Source organism: Ranitomeya imitator, chromosome 4 (genome assembly GCF_032444005.1).
Source record: "Ranitomeya imitator isolate aRanImi1 chromosome 4, aRanImi1.pri, whole genome shotgun sequence".
NCBI classification, from domain to species: Eukaryota; Metazoa; Chordata; class Amphibia; order Anura; family Dendrobatidae; genus Ranitomeya; species Ranitomeya imitator.
This window is the reverse complement of record NC_091285.1, coordinates 373,584,750-373,609,619: the sequence shown is the minus strand read 5'-3', so window position 1 is coordinate 373,609,619 and position 24,870 is coordinate 373,584,750. Positions and strand designations below refer to the sequence as shown.

Here is a 24,870-nt window from a genome sequence, read left to right as displayed (position 1 = left end):
ATGTGTGACAGCGACCAACGATCAGGCCCCTGCTCGGAGATCGTTGGTCGCTGAATAAAGTCCAGAACTTTATTTGGTCGCTGGACTCCTGCTGACATCGCTGGATCGGCGTGTGTGACACCGATCCAGCGATGTCTTCACTGGTAACCAGGGTAAACATCGGGTAACTAAGCGCAGGGCCGCGCTTAGTAACCCGATGTTTACCCTGGTTACCATCCTAAAAGTAAAAAAAAACAAACAGTACATACTTACCTACAGTCGTCTATCCTCCAGCGCTGTGCTCTGCACTCCTCCTGTACTGTCTGTGTGAGCACAGTTGCCGGAAAGCAGAGTGGTGACGTCACCGCTCTGCTTTCCGGCTGACCGACGCTCACAGACAGTACAGGAGGAGAGCAGAGCACAGCGCTGGAGGACAGACGACTGTAGGTAAGTATGTACTGTTTGTTTTTTTTTACTTTTAGGATGGTAACCAGGGTAAACATCGGGTTACTAAGCGCGGCCCTGCGCTTAGTTACCCGATGTTTACCCTGGTTACCGGCATCGTTGGTCGCTGGAGAGCGGTCTGTGTGACAGCTCTCCAGCGACCAAACAGCGACGCTGCAGTGATCCGGATCGTTGTCGGTATCGCTGCAGCGTCGCTTAATGTGAAGAGGGGCCTTTAGGCTCATTCCCTACCCAGCACCACATCCTGCTTGACTGATAGCTACATAGCCCATATACTATGTGAATTTAGGCAATCAGTCAAGCAGAAGGATGTGGAAGGAGACAAGAGCTGTGACAGAGTCTTCAGATCTACAGCCTCATTTGCATATCATCCCAAATGCACATTTCTCTGTAATGGAGGAATGGACTGGCCCTTTAAGGGTAATTTTGGACTTATCTCTGAAAGAGCTGCATGAACACATAAGTAATTTGGAGTGTGACAGATTCCCTTTAGTACAAAAATAAGGGCATCATTTGACCATTCTGGCTGTGTACATGCGTTGTTTTCTGTAAACACAGGAAGTCTAAAAAAAAGCACCAGTGACTAATGTAAAAAGTCCAAGATTTTTTCTAAAAACATTTTTTTTAAAACTTTGCCAAAAATATTTTAATAATATATTTAAAACAAAACCCTGATTTAAATAATGGGTTATTTTCTGATGATGGCTTTCCTTTAACGAGGATGTACCATACTTTATCACTTATCCACAATATAGTTAAATGTATTCACACTGTGATTCAATTTACTCAGCTCCCCAACGATCCTGAGAACAGGAGGCCCAAGTCTAATTTGTGAATGGAGCTGTAGTTTGCTGGGAGATCACCACTCATGTAGAATAGAACATTGGTCACACTTGCACTAGCTCATTACAACTCCATCCACACAGTGGACTTTTGGATTTCCAGATCCATGGACATCTTAGGTTTGTTTATGGGACTGCCCATTTGCCTAAATTAATACCATGGTTTGAATCTCATAACATATATGCTGCAAATATTCCTTTTGTTGACTCCTATTGTTAAAAAAAAGTTTATATTTTTTTTATAATTGCCCTTGTATAGTCAACTATACTACTCAAGACAGCTAAAAATATAAAATTACTTTTTTATTTTCAATTTTGTTAGGCGTACAAGGAGGCAAGATATCAGAAATGGGGATCCTCTAACACACTGCTCAGATCTACAGCATCATGGTGAGTAAAATTATAATTCCTCAGTAATACTGAGAATGATTTTCCAGTTAGTGGGGGAGAACTACTGCCTTAAAATGATATAATAACTACAGTTAGGCAAAAAGATTTGCAGGACCCTGGTTCAGTGACCACGTCAGTTGTCTGTGACTGCCAGATCAATGTCTTCCTACCTCTCAGCATCCCTTGCTCCTCTTCTGATTTGTAGGTCTAGCCCTAAGTCATTGTTAAGGCACCAGGTATGCTAGCATCTTGGAGCACGTTCGAAAGGCTGTGATCTGGCGGCCCACTGAAACATTTCGCTGAACTCTAATAATAAATAGAATACATCTTTCTTCAAACCACTAATTGTTAATATTGTGAGAAATGATAACAATTAGTGGTTACAGACAAATGCTATAGTTTAGTGATGACTCTATTTGCATCAAAAGTCCATGGAGATGGTAATGTATGTCCATCGCAATGAGGGTGAATAAAGCAAACCCATCTCTCCTTGTGGGGTCTATTGTAGAAGGGGGAGAAAAGGCGAAAAATAAGTATTGGTTGAACATCTCTGTGTATGGCCAGTTATACTATATGCTGAACATGACTTGCTATCTTTTTTATACTATTAACATTTCTAAAATAAGTAGTTGTCCCTGGAATTTTCTTTTTCTTCAAAGCTAGTTATTTGAAAGATGCGTTGATATATAATGTTAAGCTACTAGCATAGTATAAAAAGAGGCATCTGTTCAAATGGGTTTATAATGTAAAAAGGAAACAAAGGAATACAAACAACATATGGTCTAATCTAACCATAATGCCAAAGCGTAAAATTATGTCAATTTCCACACAACTGACTCATATAAAAATAAATGACTGTACATTATGCTTACATAATACTAGCATGAAATCTACTGTGATTGAGGTTAACTTTGTTGTTCTTTTCCCCCATTTGGCATAAATGGCTATTTTTGTTGAGGATAGGAACTGAGCTGAAGAGTGCCCATTTCTGCCCATTACAGCACTGCATTTTATACCGGTGTTACATAAGCAATGGGGACTATTTTTTTCCTAATATATTATTTATTTAGCGCTATATTTCACAATGCTTTACAGACATGATCTTCACTGTCCCTATTGGGGGATCTCAATAGAAATTTTTTACCAGTGTCTGTGAAGTGTGCCAGGAAAATGGAATACTCCAAGGAAACTCATACAAACTCCTTGCCATTGTTGTCCTTGGTGGTATCAAAACCCTGGACCCCAGGGCTGTAAGGCCAATCACTCATACAATGACCATGATGCCCCAATTTAAGAGATTGTCCACTTAATCTTTATTTTATCAAATGTGTAGTGGACATTATTTTCTGGGACATACTAATATATAACTATTACAGTTTCCCCTCCTTAGTGCCACTGCGCTCACAAGCTGCATGCATTCCTGTTCTGAAAAATGGCTGCTGATGGAGGAGAATGTGACCAGATCTAGCTATCAGACTCCTCCAATTGAAATACACTACACATGGGAAAGCTGCTTTTTAATCAGAAGAGGCTGATGGACAGGTCTGGTCATATGCTCCTCCTTCAGCAGTCATTTTGGGAATGAAGGTGCATTTTTTGTGATATTGTTATTAGTGATGAGCGAATATACTCGTTACTCGAGATTTCCCAAGCATTTCATCGCCACAGCTGAATGATTTACATCTGTTAGCCAGCATAAGTACTTGTGGGGGTTGCCTGGTTGCTAGGGAATCCCCTCATGTAATCAAGCTGTCTAGCAGCTGTAAATCATTCAGCTGAGGTGAGGAAAACTAAATCTCCGAGCACTAAAAAATACTCGGAGGACACCGGAGTGTGCTCGGGAAATCTCGAGTAACGAGTATATTCGCTCATCATCACTAATTGTTATTCATTGTTGGAAAATATGTTGAATTTATTTTCTCTGTTGTACCTAAAGTTTTATTTTACATCTTCATCTTCATCTGCATCACTTTAGTTAAACTTATTTTTTTGTCTTTATTTTGCAAATTTTCAATATTTCTTAAATTCAGCGCAATGTTAAGTAACCGTAAGTCTTAGTGGTCACGCTAGATGGTAAATGTGCAGCGCCTCTCACAGATTATTAACCATCAATAATAAACATTGTTGCCTGAACTGCGCAACGCCAAGTTTATTATTGTATTTTGTGGAATTTTTGTCCATTTTTCATTTTTCCTTTTTTTAATGGCCAAGTAAAGGTTTGTGAATAATCTAATATTTCATCACTACAGCCCCTTAGCTATAGACGTCATTTATGAAACCACTTTTCATAAACAATTTTATATTACTTATGTGAAAGTAAACTCTGGGAACAGACACTGTTCTGTGTATTATATGCTCACACATGTAATAGAAATACATTACGTATACTTTGCATTTGCTGATTTGTCAGGAATAGAAATGTTTTATAAGTGCTTTACATGAGATCTCTGTTCTTACTGCTAATGGAAACCAAAATAATCTGCCGAGTTTTCGTGCCATGAGTAGCAAGACTGGGATTCCCGTAGGGTGGATTGCTGTCAATTAGCTTGAAGCAACCAAGTACAGAACTAAAAAAGGCAGCCTGTGCAGTACAACAGCGTTTTATTGATAACCATCCAAGATAACTCTAAAGTCAAAATTAGGGACTTTTTTCAAAGTCTCCAAAGAAGCAAAGTTAAATTTCTACTTATTTGACACATTTGTATGAAATATTATAGATGGTCTAAAATTACTTGTTAAAACAATCACTAGATGACACAATCATCAGCTGAATGGTCAGTACTTTGACACTGCCACACAATAATTAAAAGGCACAGAGTAATCACGGATGACGTTGATACGGTCAGCAAGGTACTCCCTCAGCATATTCCCAAACTTTGCGTTCCTTGTGAGAGTACCCCGCAACTCAGGGCCTACGCGATGGGAAGGTCTGAGAAAACTCTCCCAGAAATCTGGGAGTTCTGGTCAATTTTTGTCCCTATTGGGAGGTAGAGACATTTCTTCTGCTTAGTGACAATGGGTGAAGGACAAACTATCATGGAATGTTCATAGAAAGAGCTCTCATGGACTACTGACTATCGGATCAAAAAAATGTTAAACCTAGCCATCTGCTTTCTCCACAATGACACTCATTGGCTGAATCAACAGTTAAAGGGCATGTCTACTACCTAGATATGATGACCTATCCCAAGGAAATGTGATCAAAAAGCGACCACTGGAGATCAACACCCGCATCCCCACTGTTTGCAGCACCCACTGTGGCTGGTTGTAAACATAGCCGAATGGTGTGGCTATATACACTTTGTAGTGGCTGTTCTCGGGTACTGCTGCTCAGGTTTCACTGTGGAGAAAGGAATTGATCTAAAGTACCTCCTAATGGCCACTACACAGTGTAAGCAGCCATGCTGTTCCTTCATATAATGTTTATATCTGGCTACTAGAGCAGCAACCAGCTGATTATGGAATGCTGGACCACTTAGAATTTTATTTTGGCCATCAGTATCTAAGTTGTGGACATTTCCAATTAAAATTTTAAGGTTTTGTTTGTAATTTTCTGTTTTGATCAATTTTACAGTAATGTTTCTGCCCCCTTTAGACTTTAAAATACATTTTCTCCATTCTGTAATTCATTAGAGAGATTTTCCATAATAATTAAATTTACCCATTGGAGCTAATCTAACAATCCTGGGTCCCATAGCAGCAACATGGGTCATCTTATGGTACTGTACAAACACCCTTGAATACATGTAAGGACTCTTAAAGGAGTTAATGTCTTTTTAGACACAGTAGTAATGATTTTGTTCTGTAGTTTAATTCAACGGCTCTGCCAGTGTAATGAGTTGACAAACTTCGTCTTATTTATATTTTGCTTTTGCATTTGAAGGAAATTTTCAGAGATTTCAGTATTTTGCTAAAAACTATGTAACACGATGATGCACATGATACATTTAAGCACTTTGTATATTTCTGTCTGGTTGATTTATTGACCTCTCAGTTCTTTTGTGTAGCATTGTAATTGGTTTAAACAGTTTTAATCTATTGTTAATTTTTTTGTCGAAATATTCTTCAGTAGATATTCCGTTACAGAGGTTCACCCATGAAGGTAATGATTTTAATAAATCAGTGAAAATGTATGTAATATAGTGAGCCTGTATTTATATACTCACCTACCGCTGCTCTTTCCGGTGTCCAGTGCCGTTCTGCTCCTTTTCTCAGTGACGTCACCTGTATTCGGACTATCTAGGTCACTTTATGGTCTTTGTATGAGCCGGAAGAATCTTTTACAATGTATCCTCTATCAAGCCTCGTACTGACACACCATAGACTGACATTGTAAAAGCCACTTCCAGGTCCTGCAGAGCACAGCTTAACTTGGGGAGTCTGTAGAGTGGTGATGTCACTGAGAAGAGGAGGAGAAGAATGACGCTCGATACCGGAAAGAGCAGAGGTAGGTGAGTATATAAATACAGTCACACTATATTACATGCACATATACACACATTTAGTTAACAGAAAACTTCACAGGAGTTTGTGAGATGCAGGGAGAGGGAGAAGGATGAAGGAGCTTAACACACTGAAAATGTGTATCTGGAACTTTAGCCCAGAATTCCTCCTGAGGATGCTGTTTCCACTGGTGATCACAGGAAGACAGACGAAAATTGGGGAAATATTCTGCCACAACCATCCAGGGATAAAATGGGTGACGAAAAATAGGGAAAGATTCCAGCACAACCATCCAGGGATGGTTTTTCGTCTATCGACCTTGTTCACAGGAGTTCCTCTTTAATTTTTACAATAATACAGAAATTGTCTATACAGAGAGGAAGAGGACTAGAACTCTAGTGCCACCTATAGGTGTATTTCCCAGAGAAGCATTGCAGCTTAAGGGTACCGTCACACAGTGCCATTTCGATCGCTACGACGGTACGATTCGTGACGTTCCAGCGATATCCATACGATATCGCTGTGTCTGACACGCAGCAGCGATCAGGGACCCTGCTGAGAATCGTACGTCGTAGCAGATTGTTTGGAACATTCTTTCGTCGCTGGATCTCCCGCTGTCATCGCTAGATCGGTGTGTGTGACACCGATCCAGCAATGCGTTCGCTTGTAACCAGGGTAAACATCGGGTTACTAAGCGCAGGGCCGCGCTTAGTATCCCGATGTTTATCCTGGTTACCATCGTAAATGTAAAAAAAAAAACAGTACATACTTACATTCCGGTGTCCGTCAGGTCCCTTGCCGTCTGCTTCCCGCACTGACTGACTGCCGGCCGTAAAGTGAAAGCAGAGCACAGCGCGCTGTGCTGTGCTTTCACTTTACGGCCGGCAGTCAGTCACTGCGGGAAGCAGACGGCAAGGGACAGACACCGGAATGTAAGTATGTACTGTTTGTTTTTTTTTACGCTGGTAACCAGGGTAAACATCGGGTTACTAAGCGCGGCCCTGCGCTTAGTAACCCGATGTTTACTCTGGTTACCCGGGGACCTCGGCATCGTTGGTCGCTGGAGAGCTGTCTGTGTGACAGCTCTCCAGCGACCACACAACGACTTACCAACGATCACGGCCAGGTCATATCGCTGGTCGTGATCGTTGGTAAATCGTATAGTGTAACGTTACCCTAAAGGTACCTTCACACTAAACGACGCTGCAGCGATCCAGACAACGATCCGGATCGCTGCAGCATCGCTGTTTGGTCGCTGGAGAGCTGTCTGTCCCCGGCACTGTGCTTCTCTGTACTAGCTGTGAGCACAGCGGCCGGAAAGCAGAGCGGTGATGTCACCGCTCTGCTTTCCGGCCGCTGTGCTCACAGTGAGTGCAGGAAAGCACAGCGCCGGAGGACAGACAGCTGAAGGTAAGTATGAAGCGTTTGTTTTTTTTACTTTTAGGATGGTAACCAGGGTAAACATCTGGTTACTAAGCGCGCCCCTGCACTTAGTAACCCGATGTTTACCCTGGTTACCAGCGAAGACATCGCTGAATGGGTGTCACACACGCCAATTCAGCGATGTCAGCGGGAGAGCCAGCGACCAAATAAAGTTCTGGCCTTCTAGCCCCGACCAACGACATCACAGCAGGGGCCTGATCGCTGCTGCGTGTTAAACTGAATGATATCGCTAGCCAGGACGCTGCAACGTCACAGATCGCTAGCGATATCGTTTAGTGTGAAGGTACCTTTAGTCTTCTCATCTCGGCATGTCAGGCTTGACATGTCGCCCTCTGCAAGGAGAAACGTTACTGCAGCTAATTTTTGTATTAATGTAATTTTTTTTTCTTCTGCAGTTTTGTATTGCATTTTAAATTATCCTCAATTATTTAAATACACATACTGTACACATGCAGACAAAAAAAATCCTATGTACCCTATGCTTGTACGTAATTCCATGGTTCTCGCTATTACTTAGACTATATAACGGTCTGCTCAAATTAGATATGAGTAAAGAGCGCCACCTTGTGGAGCTACTGGACACATTTCTCTTCCTTTCATGGACAATTCAGGGTGTTTTCTGGCTTTACGTACATTACGCTTATTGAATGTGCATTAAACATAATGGAGCTCTCTACAGCAGAGCCATTTTACATCTTTATGTGAGCAAAGCTGTTTTAACTCATTGATAGCAAGCAGAGATCTTGAGCAACTTAAGGAACTTGAACAAAAAGTAGTTAGAAAAGTTGAAAAGTTTCAAACTACAATAAAAACTATAAATAGCGATATAATTGACCCTTAGACCCATTACTCTTGTCAATTTATTCAAATTGTTATCCGGTAAAGTTCCTTATTCTATGTTTTAAAGCCATATGCTTAGATACAGTATATCTTCTATGTAGATCTTTATGCTGTACAGTTATCCGGAAACGTGTTTCCTAACAGACCAACATGTAATGGGATTCCTGCTAATTTAATAGCTCTCCAGCAGTAACTAATGCAGCCCCCCAGGACCTGAGTGACTTATTGCACCTTTACACTTTCAGGCTTATTTGTGTAAATGTTGTTTTACGTGTTCTTCGGTTACACACAGGATTCAGATGGTGTAAAATCTATCTTCTATATTAACGGCTTGTGGAGTTAGAAGCTGATTTGGAGCGTGGAGTTATTGTAATATTCCCAAACTGACACATTATACTTTGAAGGGACTTTTTTTTTCTACCATTAATCACTACATATTTTATTGAACAATGAAATATAATAGAGATCATATATTACCAATAAATGGGACTAAAACATTTGCTAAAGCAAAGCGTTCTGCATCTGCGGGCCACGCATGTGCGCTCCTGTGACTGGCTCTATATGTGCTGTCTGCAGAGCAGGTTTACAGTTCATCGCTTCCATCTCTTTTCCCAGTATATGAACATCTGAAACTATTATAAACCATGTGATATATGCTTGATTTTTATTTTTGTGTATGATGTTCAGATGGTTGAGTCGACCATAAAAATGATGAAAGCTAGTAAAAACATACAAGGGGTCATTCTGCTGCAGTTTGTTTTCTTCTACTGAGGCCGCTGTTTAAACAGTTTTTTTGGATAAAGAATTTTAGTCAAACACAAATTTTGATCAAAGCTTTAGGAACTAAGATGTATATGGGAAAAAAAATCTAAATTCATACAGAGCGTGGTTATTGGGTGCAATAGCATCTTTGTTTGTTTTATTTTTGGACAGAATAAGGGAACTTTTCATCATAGATGCAATAAGTTATTTTAAACCCTACGTAACTGTTTGCTTAAAGGGAATCTGTCAGCAGGGTTTGCTATGTAAACTGACAACAGGATGAGGTAGCTTCAACACATGCAGAGATTGCCTGTTTGTTAGGACATATAGACAATAAAACATATTGAATATAATACCGCAAGAATTAGTATATAGTTATCAAAGGCAGTCTCCTAGACTGACTTACTTACAAAGCAACAAATGTGCCTCAGCTCTGTGCAGAGATTATCACCGTTTTAGTCTCTGCTTCCTAGCTTGGTTTACAAGCTAATTATTCTATCTTGAATACAAAAATACCTCATATGAAGTCAACTGACCAAATACCGTATTTTCCGGCGTATAAGACGACCACCAACTTTTCCATTTAAAATATAGAGTTTGGGATATGCTCGCTGTATAAGTCGGGGGTCACCTTATACGCTGGGTGTCCTCTTATACGGTGTGTGTGAAGCTCTCAGGTCATCGCATATGGTGCGGGGAGTGGTCCTGAATGGTTCCCAGGGTCTGAAGAAGAGGAGAATCCTTCAGGGCCTGGGATCCATATTAAAGTAAAAAAAAGAATAGAAATAAAAAATAGGGATATACTTACCTTCCGATGGCCCCCAGAGTTCTCCCGGCTCTCAGCGGTGCACGCGGTGGCTTCCGTTCCCAGGGATGCATTGCGCGAAGGACCTTTGTGATGTCAAGGTCTCGTGACCGCGATGTCATCTCAGGTCCTTTGTGCAATGCATCCCTGGGAACGGAAGCCACCGCATGCACCGCTGAGAGCCGGGAGAACTCCGGGGGCCATCGGACGGTAAGTATATCCCTATTTTTTATTTTTATTCTTTTTTTACATGAATTTGGATCCCAGGGCCTGAAGGAGAGTCTCCTCTCCTCCAGACCCTGGGAACCATCCAGGACCGCTCCCCGCACCATATGCGGTGACCTAAGAGCTCCGCACATGCCGTTCCTGGCATATAAGACGACCCCAACTTTTGAGAAGATTTTCAGGGGTTAAAAAGTCATCTTATACCCCCGCAAAATACCGTACCTATTATTTTCCAATTGACATTCAGCTAACCGTCAGGTAGGGAAGATTAGTGGTGTCCAGGCTCATGGAAGGCATAGGAGTGTGCACTATGATTTGCTCTTCTCTCGGAGGACAGTGCCCCAGAGAGAAACAAAGCTAAAGGTTGGGTTCTTTTTCCCCTGGTTTTTACTGATTAGTGGGAGTCTCGTCAACCCCAGACCCTAAAAAACTTGACATGTCAGAAGTTTGCTGAAAATAGAGGTATGCTTAAGAGCTTGTCTACAAGACAGTATTTTTGGTCAGAGCTCTATCTGTTAGAAAGGAAATAAGGAAAAGAAAAAAGAAAAGCAGATCGCACTCGGACCAATGATAGTCAAAGGGGCAGTGCAGATGATTTTTTTCACCGATTGAATCTGCCTGTGAGAAAAATTGCAGCATACACGATTTTCCTCCAGAAATCTGACGACTCACCCATTCTGTCGTCTTACTATGAGAAAAAAAAATCAGATTCCGTACAAAGACACAATATAGCATCCAATTTTTACTGATATACAGCTGCTATAAAAAACGGATTGCAAACACGACAAGGGGAAAAAATTGTTCCACTTTTCTGCATGCGACTTTGAACGTTTTATTTATACTGTTGTGTGACCCTAGCCTTAGTAAAAAAAAACAAAACAAAAAAAAACAAAGCAAATTGTCTAAATATGGTTTAATGTAGCTATTGTTTCATAGAAGTGACCATTCTTCTAAATAGGGACCGAAGTAATAGGTTTTCTACTTGTGTGGTATAAGGGAGAGGCAAAGCACCTTCATTGGTTACTCAAGTATCCTGCACTCTCAGTTTTTAATGACCCTTTTCGGGTCATCTTGGAAATGTGACCTTGTCACTGGATGTTCTGGTGGTCTTTTTCTTAATTAGGCATTGTAAATATTTTCTTATCCTACTGTGTTTTTATCATGTAAGGTGTGATGCTCATGGTTTATGTTACTTAGCTACCTTAAATGCTAATTTTCTCAAGTGTGTGGCCTGTTTAGAAAGTTTTGGAGTATAAACACTATTTTCAATAAAGCGGATAATGGCTTGTAATTGCAAAGTGATTTTTTTTATGGCATGATTAATACACAGGAAACTCTGTTCTTGTGAAAGGAAATAATTAGTAGAACAATTTAAGCTTCAGTGTTTGTTCTCCCATTTCGTCAAATGTAAATATATTACGGATATAATTGATTGGAGATTGTTTCCTCAATAACATTGCCACTGATTGTAAATCTCTCCATAAAACTGTGGAAAACAATATCCAAGTGTAATATACTACAGAAAACCTGTTTTTAAATATACAGCTACAAACGGAATTAGAATAGAAAGCCACAAGGCTAGATGACTTACAATGTAAAGTATGCCTCCCAATTTCCTTGTAAAGACGGAACCTACATTGACGAATATCAGTTATAATGGGTTTTCTGTCTTATGTATCCTATAATTTGTGTTATATAAAACATTACAAGTTCTCAGTATGGATAAAGTGGAATATTCTTGAATACCAAAATAATTAAATATATTTTGAATTTGTTTTTTTTGGAATATTCTGGTTGTTATATTCCACAATTGGGTTCTTTACGGGTGGTCCAACTGAAATTAAGGGGCTTTTTAATGAAGACCCATAAATAGCCAAAACAGCAGACTGATATAGAAATTTCCTTTTAAAAATGTGACGTTATAGAGACTAATGGAAAATATTATTGGGGTTCTCACTATAGATGATAGGTTGTCCAGCTAGCTCATTTTGATCCTAAAGAGGTATTATGTTCAATAATGTACAGGAAATACCATGTCTCTAAGTCTCACAGGAAAGGCTTCTATAAAACACGGGTTAATATTATTAATCTTCAATATTATTATTATTTATTGTTATAGCGCCATTTATTCCATGGCGCTTTACATGTGAGGAGGGGTATACACAATAATATTTAGTTAATATTAGAGATGATTAAATCTCTTGAAATTCGAAATAACTAGCCTCCAAAAATATTTTCCAATAATTTGATTGACAGCAAATGTAGGTACTCCAAGGGTCCTGTAAAGACCTGTTTAACACTCTTGGACTCCTATGACTGTATCCAACATCTGTCAAGCTCTTTAATGCAAGCATAGCCTTAGGAATGTAAAGTGACCTTTACATATATGGCTATGGATAAACAGTAACTGTTTATTTCTCTTTTGTCGCACACATTACCTGTACAGCATATTCAGGCTTTTCCCCCTATTTTTATTGCAAACCTGTGACTGTGCGAAACCCTCTCACTAAATAGACTTATTCCAGAAAGGTTGATGCACTGCATTCCCTGCTTTGGCTTTTATACAGACTATGACAGGCTGTGTTATCTGTCTCTTCCCCATTATCCAGTAGAATGTAAGTCTGCAAGGACAGGGTCCTCTCCCCTCTGTACCAGTCTGTCATTGTAAATTTGTTTACTGTAAACGATATCTATAACTCTGTACGTATCCCCTTTTCACATGTACAGCACCACGGAATTAATGGTGCTATATAAATAAATAATAATAATAAAAATATCCAATAACATGTGTTGGCTATTCTATACTATGTGATGTGATGGCTGTAAATGATCGATAGGGAACCCGCCCACTTGTACCCAAAGTCATGTAAACCTCACACCTGATCCATATTTTTTATGTAATAATGATTGTTCTAATTTTTGTCTTTGCATACAAAGACAAAGACAAGACAACATAACAATTTACTTTATAACGTTGAATGGATTATTGCTATGAACTAAAATGCAAAAAAACCCCTAAGGAAACACTTAGGCATGACCGCATAACCCCAAGTAATTTAACCTTCAAGGATTTCAATCTGTTAGGAAGCACAAGTGATTGTGAGACAATTTCACCTGATTTTGTGCAAATGAAAGTGATATGAAGAACACTGCAGAAGCCCTACAAAACTACCTCCAGCAGCTACTAGAGTGCGTCTTTCTGACCATATGATCAGAAACCGGCTCCATGCAGGTGATATGAAGGTTCTACATCCTTATGCTCACAGACCAACACCATGAAAATCTATTGACATTGTCCAAAGAATATTAGAAATGTCAGGTCTGCTGTGCTGCGTTCTCCTCACAGATGAGAGCAGGTTCACACTCGGCGCACATGACCGACATAGGAAAGTCTGAGATGCCATGGTAAAAGTTATGCTGCTTGCAAGATCAACCAGCATGACTAGTTTGGTGGTGGAGACCCTACTTGAGCACCACCATTACTCATACCTATTGAGTGCCGTGTTTTCTAACATTAACTAGTTTGGTGGTGGGTCAGAGGTAGTCAGTAGATTCATATCCTTGGAGGGTTGCACAAACCTTCTTGAGATAGCCAAGAGTACCATCTCACTGTCAGACTTTATGCTGGTGCAGCGGTCCTTGGTCTTCCCATCACCAGATTGTGCCGACAGTTCCTGGTATTGATGCTGTTACATTTCCCAGACCTGAATGTACAATACCGAGTCACATTATGAGTTGCCGCTAACAAATTGGATCAGTCTGTGATTTTGATTATTTGTTTTCATTTTCGGGGTGATTTGGAATCCAGCCATCGTTTAATTGACAATTGGTTTTCATTGTTAGTTGATACGACATTCCATTACTCAATTTCTATCCAGGCAAAATTTTAATCTTGAATATTTAGCTCAAGACCTGCAGTATGATGCTTGTTGACAGTGACCATTTGTAAGCTTATCTCAAAATAACTGTGACATAGAGATGTCATAGAGGGAGTCTCTTGCTCAAGAAGATATCCATTAAACATAATAAAGAAGCTTCTGCTGATGTTCTAGAAATATGACTTTAAAGTAGTACTGTACTGTGCATACAATTTTTAATAATGTGTTTTTTTCTGAGAAAGATGAATCTAAAACTAGTACATTTGCCAATGTACCAGTACATTTGCAATTTTTGAAAGAGAAGGTGGTTTAAAATTGTGTGCAGCTAATATCCGGCTGTGGTGTTCTTTCTTTCAGATGATCCACTCAGACAGAGCTTAGAGGAGAAGATAATCTATGGTGTGGAGAACAGCAGTACATTCCTTGAGTGCAGTCCAAAATCACAGAGAGCCACAGTATTCTGGCAGTTCCAGAAACAGAATGATGACAAGAAAGAGGAGGTAAATTGAACTGTTCACACAAAAAATAACATTCTCATGATGACTGAACTATCGGTTGAAATGTTGGAACTGGCAGTGGCTGGACAGACCCAAGATTTTAATATTATTCTACAAACAAGAATAAACTGACTCTTGTGCATTTAGGGTAGGTTCCCACGGTCAGTAAACGCTGTGGGTTGGACGCTGCATACATTTGCAGTGTCCAACCCGCAGCGGCCAGATATTACAGCATAGTGGATGGGATTTCAAGAAATCCTTTCTCCACTATGTGTGCATGGACGCCTCCGGCTTCCCTGCGGAGACGGACATGCGGCGTGTCTTTCCAGACTGCAGCATGTCTATTTATTTTGCAGAGACGCTCAGCCCCTGCAAGATGAATATCACCCGTACAATGTATTGAACACAGTGATTCCACACGGTTCAGTGAACACATGCGGAATCACCTGCGTAAAAAGCCGGCAGTGCTTTGAACAGAGCGGACATGTGCTGTTTCCAAAGCGCTGCCTAATACTGCCTGTGGGGACATATAAGAAACCTAAATGTCATTATACACATAAAAGAATAATGTAAATGATGTAAAATAAATTTAATGTTAAAGGGTTTATCTGTTTTACAAAAGCGAGACCCATATATTGCTGGTCATGTAATATAAGAAAACTAAATAATGCTCGCTCTCGCCAGCTATTATTGCTACTTTGGTCTCAGTATTTTGGCTGTCATGTCAACAGCTCACATCGCTTTTGCAGCCAGTCACTGAGGTCAGCAGCTTATGCCTCTACGTCAGTTGAGTTGCTGAGTTAGGGATTGGCTGCAGCAGTAATTAGAATTGTCAATGTGATGTCATCGTCATAACTGAAATATTGGCAGCACTGAGACCAGAGCAGCAGTTTGAGCCAGCGTTGGAACCCCATTTTTTTTTTGACCAGCAATGTTTGGGGTCCACTTTTCTAAAAGTGTAAAACACTATGGCCCCATAGAAACCAGAAATAAAACAATTAAAATGATTCCTTGCTTATGTTTTTGTTATAAATCTATATTGGATTAAAACAATACTTTTATCTTCACCTTTTTATTATCAATGATGTAGACAAACAGACCCTGAATCCAAGGATGGATCACTTGGATTACTGGGTGCAGTGGTTTTGACACAGAGTTTTTACCTTTAACGATGTAGCAGAGCTGAGAAAGCTGCCCCTGCCCACAACAGGCTCCCTATGTACATACTCTAGACAATGAGCTGCTTATCAAAGGAGGGAGTGGAGTAGGACGAATGCTCACATGCCCACTAATCACAGCAATGATAACCACCAGGTGATAAAACCTTGAGTATAAGTAAACAGCATACAGCCTGACATGTGACACACTGATGGATTCTGTGCTTTAACACCCTACCTCATGCTGTCATTATATTACAGAGCACAAACCTGCTGACAGATTTCGTTTGAGAGATAAACATGGCTGAGATTATCATTAGGAGCAAAGTGAATCTGCTAAGGAGTATAAGGAGTATTTTTCACTCAGATGTTAACTGTACTGCAAATAATTTACAATAGTCTTTAGTGGCATAGTTAAAAGAGCACCACCGTAGCTGTTGTATCTATAAAGCGTGCATAAACAATTACAGGGCTGGTAAAAGGTTAAATGTGTTTTATTGGGTAATTAGAGCACGTTGTAAAGGTGTTTTTTTTTACTGTAAATTTCTCAGTACCAGTTTGATTCAACCAAATGGTGGCTTATCAAATGTTCCTTTTTTCTCTGATAAGTGCTTCCATGGTGCCTGTAGTTCAAAAGTGGCTTATAATCCTAAGCAAAAAATATTACTACAAATGTTCCCAGTGGATGTACAAAAACTGTAGTGAAATGTATATTATTGCTTGTGTGTTTGCTGCGTCTGTAGGTATGGTATGGGAATTTGTGGCTTGATATGTTTACAGTGATTATATCCATCCCATATGCTCATTAATTATTTTATTTTAGAGATCAGCAGATTGATTTATGCAAGGTCCAGGTTGGTGTTCTCTGGCCATGTACAGGAGCTGCATTAATATCCTTATCCTCTGGGATCCCAGGTTCGGCTTATGATTAGCGAGGATGGCAAGATGTTCCTCAACTCCGGTCCTCAAGAGCCACCAACAGGTCATGTTTTCAGGATTTCCTTAGTATTGCACAGGTGATAATTGCATCACCTGCACAGGCAATAATTCCATCACCTATGCAATACTAAGGAAATCCTGAAAACATGACCTGTTGGTGGCTTTTGAGGACCAGAGTTGGGATGTCATGCCAGGCCATCTTCTCAAACTCTGTGCTGGGACCTGAGAAGCTCAGGAAATTTATGCAGCTCCTGTACACAGCCAGAGAGCACCGACCTGGACCATGGACCATGGACCTGGTTTGCGAGAAGCATTATGCTCATTTCTAGTTGTCCCAAAAACGATATATCGCCTATCTAAGATAGGTGATGAATGCATGATGATGGGATGTCATACAGCTGAGATTATAAGTATAGGGTCCCAAAGTCAACTGAAACCAGCTGTAGTGAGCATGTGCGCCTATTACTCTAATACAGCCACTACTCCTGTAGACATCGTATTTGCTTCCATTCGCACAGAAGAATTTTGGGCTCCATTATTTATAGGTGATAAATGTCATCAACAGCAACTTTAAGTCAGTCTTTAGAAAATATCAGCATCGATCAAAAACTATCTAAGAGCACGTTTATCTTTCAAAGATTCACAACTAATCCAACTACTTTTTTGTATTTTATAACATACAGTAACATAGATTTAGTGGTCAGTAGCTGCTAAGCTAACTTTTATGCAGCTTCAGGACACAAGCAACAAGTGTCTATCACGCAAAGTGAATTAGGCAAAACAAAAGTATAATATAAAAAAAAACTTGGGTTTTCCAATTAGTTTAAAATGTGAGATTTCTAAAATCTAGATATGTTATAATTGTAATTTTAATCTCCTTCTTTACAGATAAGAATGGATGATTGTACAATAAAAACAGATCATGGTCTTCTCCTTCGCACCTTAAAGAAGAAAGACTCCGGAATCTATTATTGTATTGCAGTAGAACATGGATTTATGCAGACACTCCTCAAAGTAACTCTAGAAATTATTGATACGGAGCATTTAGATGAACTTCTACACAAAGATGATGACGGAGAAAACCACAAGCACAAAGAACCATCAAACAGCATGTCACCCACACAGAAGATCTGGTACAGAGACTTCATGCAACTAATCAACCACCCAAATCTCAACAGTATGGATGAATTTTGTGAGCAAGTATGGAAAAGAGACCGCAAACAACGCCGGCAAAAAAATACCAATGTCCAAGTGAGCCCCAACAAATGGAAGCACCTACAAGAAAATAAGAAGGGCAGAAATAGGAGGACCCATGAATTTGAAAGGGCACCAAGGAGTGTCTAATCCAAATTACCTCTTGAAACCTCATCCGAGTAGGATTTGTATAGACATTAAAACTGGAAAAAAAAATGCAATATTCATGAACCTTTTCATGGCATTATTTGGATGTTTACAGAGTGGAAAGTTCACAACACTTTCTGCTAAGTCTAAATAAAATACATTAGTAACTTTCCAAATAGACTTAGACTACATAGACAAAATGTAAGATTTTACAGACAAAGCGTCACAGCTTGGTTTTCCCATTTCTGAAGCAGTCCTCTTCAGATTTTTCCATTTATTTCCTTTTCCAAGGAGAAACTTTTTCATTTACCATCTTGCCATTGAAATGAGAAAAGCCTAGCATCAGTCGTGAACACCGTCACGGAACTAGATATGACATTCACTATACTTGTTAACAATATGTTCAGATTGTTCACCTTACTTGCTTTTTGTCTAACTACCATGTGCATATTTGGTATGAGGACATAAGATGATACCTGGGAATGTACAAAACCCAAACCTTAAACTGCAACGTTAACTTGGCTGCCACCAAGCAAACAAGTTGTGCGTACTGATCTACTACTGATATCTTCAACCAGCTTTGACCTTAAATTGTAATGTACTAAACCTTAATTTAAACATACCATGACAAATATGCAGTAAATGTAATTTGTTATTACTTTTGGTTTCTTACTAGGTGTAGCACATTATTTTTGTTTTGCACGCGTTTTTTTCTCTTGTAAGAAAAGAAAATATCTTTATTTTATTTTTTGACTTAACATTTTTTTTCTTAAAAAAAAAAGTAATGCATTGAATACTTAACAAAGGGATGCCGTGAAAATATTATGGGAATAACATATAAATATTCTTCCCATTTTGTAAGCTAACAAGAAACGCTTTCTGCAAAGGTAAAGAACAAATATTCTGAGTAAAGGATGTTTTGGATCCAAGGTGCATCTAACGAAATAAGAAAAGTAGGAGGCTACTATACTTTAGTAACATATTGAATTTAATAGCATCTGGTTGATTGATAAATTGCATTAATTATGCCGCTCACATGTGATAACTGTCTTGGAGAAGTTGTAAAACCAAAGGTGATCAAAAACTGTTATTCTATCAGGTAGTTTATGGCTGGTTAGGTGACTACAGTCACCATTTATTACTTACATATCGGAATAATAATGTGTTGTATATAAAGGACCTAGTTCAGTCTGCAATTTAAAGTATCCATACTAAAAAAAAACATGTTAAGTTTGTTGGGCATCTACTTGAATAACCAGATGAGTATAATATGGTTACCTACAAAGTGAGCAAATTAGCTCTATCCAGAAGAAAGAAACTCACAAGTGCCAGCTTTTGGGAGGGCGATACCTGCTAATTCAATGTCTGAACCGTTATCAAGCTTTGCAAGATGACAGCCAACCCAAAAATCCCATGTACAGATAATACCCCAAAACAGACTATCGACTCCTCAGTTGTAGAGCAGCACTTGAATAGCTGAGTGATAAACCACTTACACCGCTTTTGCATCGGACCCTGACATATAGAGTAGCTATTTTCAATAGGTGATATCTGAGAGCGAGTTTTTCTTCTCGAGAGCTAATTGGAATCCTTTTTCAATGGAGCATTGCCAAAAATATTTTCATACCTATTTCCTTAAAGCTACAAAAATAGAGAAATCGTTGATTGACTCTCCTGTTTTAACAAGCAATTGGGAAATGATGGACTAAAAATGTACGTTTTGTAATATTTAAGTTTTAAAAGTATAAATACAGCTGAAAATATGAAAATTTACATACTATCTACCCAACTTTACAATGTGATATATTGAAATGAATATTTTGGGCTCTGTAGCAAATGATAAAAACTGTCATCGCTTTCCCATCCCCAGCCGTCTAATAAACATGGACAGGTAACTTGGCTGAGAAAGCATGTGTGCTGCTTAGGGAGACTACAGCTTGGACTAAATCTTGGGCAAGACCTACAGTGTTTTTTTGTAAACTTTGCACGTGGAGATCTTGTGTCAGTCAGCATTTCTATAGTTAAGCTACAAAATAACACTTATTTAGTAGTCATTAGGATAACATTATGTTGGAGCGCAACTTTGCCGTAATAAAAGGCTAAGTATATGTCACCAATTTACATTTCAATGTTTAGAAATTATTTTTCATACATTTCCATGTTTAGATTTAGTTTCATACCTTTCAATGTTTAGAACTAGTTTTTCATACCTTTCTCTTTTTAGAATTAGTTTTTCATACCTAACAGTTCTCCTTCCTACTCATTTTCATTAGAAGTCGTATTGTTTGTTTTCTATGCTGCACTTTCTTTTACCACACTTTAATTTCACTATTTTCAAAAGGATGCTGTTCAATATGTCACATATAAAATGTCTAAGGCTGGGTTTCCATATATCCAGCAATCCAGATTTTTTTCCTTCATCATGGCAATGAAATGCCAGAGGGAACTGATGCTAGTACAGATTCCATAGTTTGCTGAGGGATAGTTGACATGTATCTGGCACATCCGGTGTTGAGCCTAAAGGTACCGTCACACTCAGCGACGCTGCAGAGATATAGACAACGAGCCGATCGCTGCAGCGTCGCTGTTTAGGTCGCTGTAGAGACGTCAAACACAGCAGCTCCAGAACGATGCAGGAGCGATCCAGTGACGTAACGGCGACTCACTTATCGTTGTAGCTGGTTGTTAGCTCCATGTAAAACGTTGCTGACATCGTTGCTTTTGCTGTCAAACATGACGATACACGCCGACCTGACGACCAAATAAAGTTCTGGACTTCTAGCTATGACCAGCGATGACACAGCGGGATCCAGATCGCTGCTGCGTGTCAAACACAACGAGATCGCTATCCAGAACACTGCAACATCACGGATCGTTGTCGTTCTCGTTGTAAAGTTGCTGAGTGTGACGGTACCTTAACTCTTCAAAGAGCCATATCGCAAAGCCCTGTAAATCCGGATAACAATTGATGCAATTATAACATTAATTGTAATTAGTTTAGAAAAAAAAAATCAAATAACTAAGACTGATGGGCATGATTTTTGGTAACCCAGCCTTTTACAAGCAAATGCACTAAAGCACAAATGCCAATGAATAATTTTATTAAAACACTTCCCATGTATATTTATTTTTATCTTTACCTCCTAATGTATAGTACAGTTTCTTACAAACATTCTACATGTTTTATAAAAAGATCAGTTATAGAAATTTTAGATTCATTGTGACTGTTTTTACAGTGTTTTATGGCACAGTATTCATTATTTGCTTTCACCATAAATTCCACATGTTTTACATGGTGAACTGTTAATAACCATCACAAACACCTATTTTATGGTTAAAATCACAGTTTAGTTAAAATAACATTTAGCTAGTTCAAAGTAACATGCACAATATTCTTTATACCCAAAGTTGTATTTTTTATTTGTTTTTTTTTGGGGGGGTGATGGTATTTTAATATTTTAAATACTACTTAATATAGCCTTAAAATTTTGCTGACGCTGACTGCCTTATGCCTATGCTGTTAGCCGATTGCCTCGCCTGCCACAGGGATCAAACAGGTTGGATCATTTTCAACTTATACTAATGTGTTGTTTTTCTCAACAGAATAGTTACCAAAGTTGCTTTTCCTACTCTAGAAGTAACATGCCCAACCTGACAGGCATACATTTGGTGGTGTCTGATAATTAGATATTAAATCTATAGTTCCAGACATCTTATTTAATAAGAAGCCATTTCTGTCCTTAGTGATATTACGATTATCTTATCTACCGGGTATTTGTATTCATTTTTATAATAAATGACTTCAGTAGTACAGATTTGGGTTGTTGATATACAACTGTTAAGATCAATTCATTATCTGCATTATCTGGAGTATGAGGGTATTTATAGACTGACTATCATTACAGAGAATTTGTCTGCAGGTTTTTGCTCTGTGATCTGAGGACAGCATGAAGTAAGGGTTAAAAAATTAATTCAAGGATGTGTCACTTAAGCTGTTTGTATACTTTTAATTTAAGTTTTATCACTGGGACATTGTCATTGCTGTAACTAGCTACCATGTCCCAGATTGCATAACTCCGCCCCTCCTGTGATAAGCAGCTCACTGTCTATAGGTAATATGCATACAGATCCTCAGCTCTGCTGTATGGCTAAATCTAAAAACTCTGATTGTGCCAGAATGGTTGCACCCTGTATACTAAGTGATACATCGATGGATTTAGGTTCTCTTTACCTATATCAGGCTGCTCTCAGATGAAGTAGCAAAAACTTCCTGACTTATTTCTTTTAAATACCCTAAATTGGCTAAGTAATGTCATCTATTGAGCAGAGCTTTAAATTGTGTAAAGGAGAAAATAACTTGTGGTACTTGGAGATTGCCGCAGGCCACGCAATTAATTGTCATTTATGTAACTAATTATTCAGTGTTGCCTATACATTTCTTCAATGGATAGTTTTACCCTGTTGGAAGTCTAGTAGATGAGCAAGAACAAATGAACAGCAAGTACAATTCTTCTAAACCAGGCCATTTGTAATGTATTTATTTCACATGTCATTCTGATTGCATGATAATGTAATAAAATATTTACCTAATATAAATGGATTTTTATGGTGCTTCTTTGACAAAATAGAAAAATAGGTTTTCAGAAATATCTTTTTTGGTGCGACATAATATGAAAAAAACTTTCTGGCCAAAGCCATGGATCCAAAGCATGTATTTTATTCAGAATATATGGATGCCACTTTCCCTTTTCTGCTTCTTCATAATGGTTGTGGTAGCACAATGTGGTTTTCAACCATATCAATGGCACTTGTGTGTCAGCACAATATTTTTACGAATCCTGTTACTTATAGAGAACATGACAAATGGGACATCGCACAGCTATCCAGCGTGCAGTAGTTGTTATACGTTTGCTCTAGAAAAGCAATTGAGCCAAAAATGGGAAGCACATAATATATAGATAGTTCTGTACATTTTCTAAATGGTCTTCCACTGTCATATTCATAAACCATAAAACATGACAACTTTATAATGTTGGACAGCAATGACGAAGATTGTGCAAAATGTGGCTTTGCATTCACTGTACAGACTCATGGCCCACTTAGAGCAACTACTGTATGTAAAAAGACCTCAAAGCAACTATTTGCATGTGAAGAAAGTCTCTGATCCCATTTTCTGCAGTATTTAGTGATATCAATTGTATGTGTTTAAATAGTTTGGTTTTGCTACCTGGACATTAGCCAAAAGAGATGTAAATATTTTTTTTCAATAGTTAGGGGAGGTACAGTGTAATGTACTGATAACCATAGGTACTCCATTTCAATGTGCTCATGTACAAATATACTCATACAGTACAAAACCCCAACGTCAGCCGCATACTGTGGCTTAGCAGTGGTAATTTTGCTGTTTTAATGTGTCTCTATCAACAAGCCGCAGAACAAAGTGCTTATGTTTCATTGTTAATATTTATCAATGCATTGTATGGGGGAATCCAAAACTGGAGAGGAAATGTATTAAGACTTGCTGCTGTAAATTATTCTTTTTGGCATGTATTCAGTTGTTAAATAAACATTTCTTCAAAATAATCAACCCTCTGTATTTTTATGATCTAAATGAGAAGTGGACCAGATAATATCAGCTGTCCTGATCAAAGCGGCCATAGTTACTATCAACATGCTCATTAAGGCCCCTTCACATTAAGCGACGCTGCAGCGATACCGACAACGATCCGGATCGCTGCAGCGTCGCTGTTTGGTCGCTGGAGAGCTGTCACACAGACAGCTCTCCAGCGACCAACGATCCCGAGGTCCCCGGTAACCAGGGTAAACATCGGGTAACTAAGCGCAGGGCCGCGCTTAGTAACCCGATGTTTACCCTGGTTACCATGCTAAAAGTAAAAAAAAACAAACACTAGATACTTACCTACCGCTGTCTGTCCTCCAGCGCTGCGCTCTGCTTCTCTGCTCTCCTCCTGTACTGTCTGGGAGCCGGAAAGCAGAGCGGTGACGTCACCGCTCTGCTTTCCGGCTCACAGACAGTACAGGAGGAGTGCAGAGCACAGCGCTGGAGGACAGACAGCGGTAGGTAAGTATCTAGTGTTTGTTTTTTTTTACTTTTAGCATGGTAACCAGGGTAAACATCGGGTTACTAAGCGCGCCCCTGCACTTAGTTACCCGATGTTTACCCTGGTTACCAGTGAAGACATCGCTGGATCGGTGTCACACACGCCAATCCAGCGATGTCTCCAGGGAGTCCAGCGACGAAATAAAGTTCTGGACTTTATTCAGCGACCAACGATCTCCCAGCAGGGGCCTGATCGTTGGTCGCTGTCACACAGAACGATTTCATTAACGATATCGTTGCTACGTCACAAATAGCAACGATATCGTTAACAATATCGTTATGTGTGAAGGTACCTTTACTTGCTTTTAGACATATCTGAAAGGAACTTCTTTAATTGTTCAGCTAATGATATATTTCAGTGTTTGTGCCCTTGAATAAACGATGCTTTGATAGTTCACCTAATATGTGCTGGTGAATGTTTACACACTAAAAATTAGTAATAACTCAACTATTTCAGTATTAATAAATAATGACATTTGTGTGAATTTTATTGTGGTTCTTGCAGGTTGAATAGTGCCGGCGTTCTTCTTGTTTTTGTTCCACAATTTATTTTTTGGCATATTTGTTTTACTGGCAGAATATTACATCCATACTCTAGAGCAATACAGCGCTCAGTTGCAGGTGCTAGTTTTTTCTACATGCTACTTAGCATTTCTTGTTATGTTAAATTTGTGAAAAAGATTGCATTTTGTTGAAAAAAAATATATGAAATGTAGGCATTTAATTGTGCATACTCAACAAAG

The 24,870-nt window shown here is 39.0% G+C and overlaps 1 protein-coding gene across 1 annotated transcript in view; it reads left to right on the top strand.

The window, feature by feature from the left end:
- SEMA3A (semaphorin 3A) overlaps positions 1-23,589 on the top strand; it is a 372,399-nt gene extending 348,810 nt beyond the window's left edge. The window contains exons 15-17 of the mRNA XM_069765162.1: positions 1,609-1,676; positions 14,430-14,572; positions 17,554-23,589. Of these exons, the coding sequence (XP_069621263.1) occupies positions 1,609-1,676; positions 14,430-14,572; positions 17,554-18,009 (667 nt within the window). The 3' untranslated portion in view covers positions 18,010-23,589. The remainder of the gene's footprint in view (positions 1-1,608; positions 1,677-14,429; positions 14,573-17,553) is intronic.
- Positions 23,590-24,870: the final 1,281 nt, after the last annotated feature.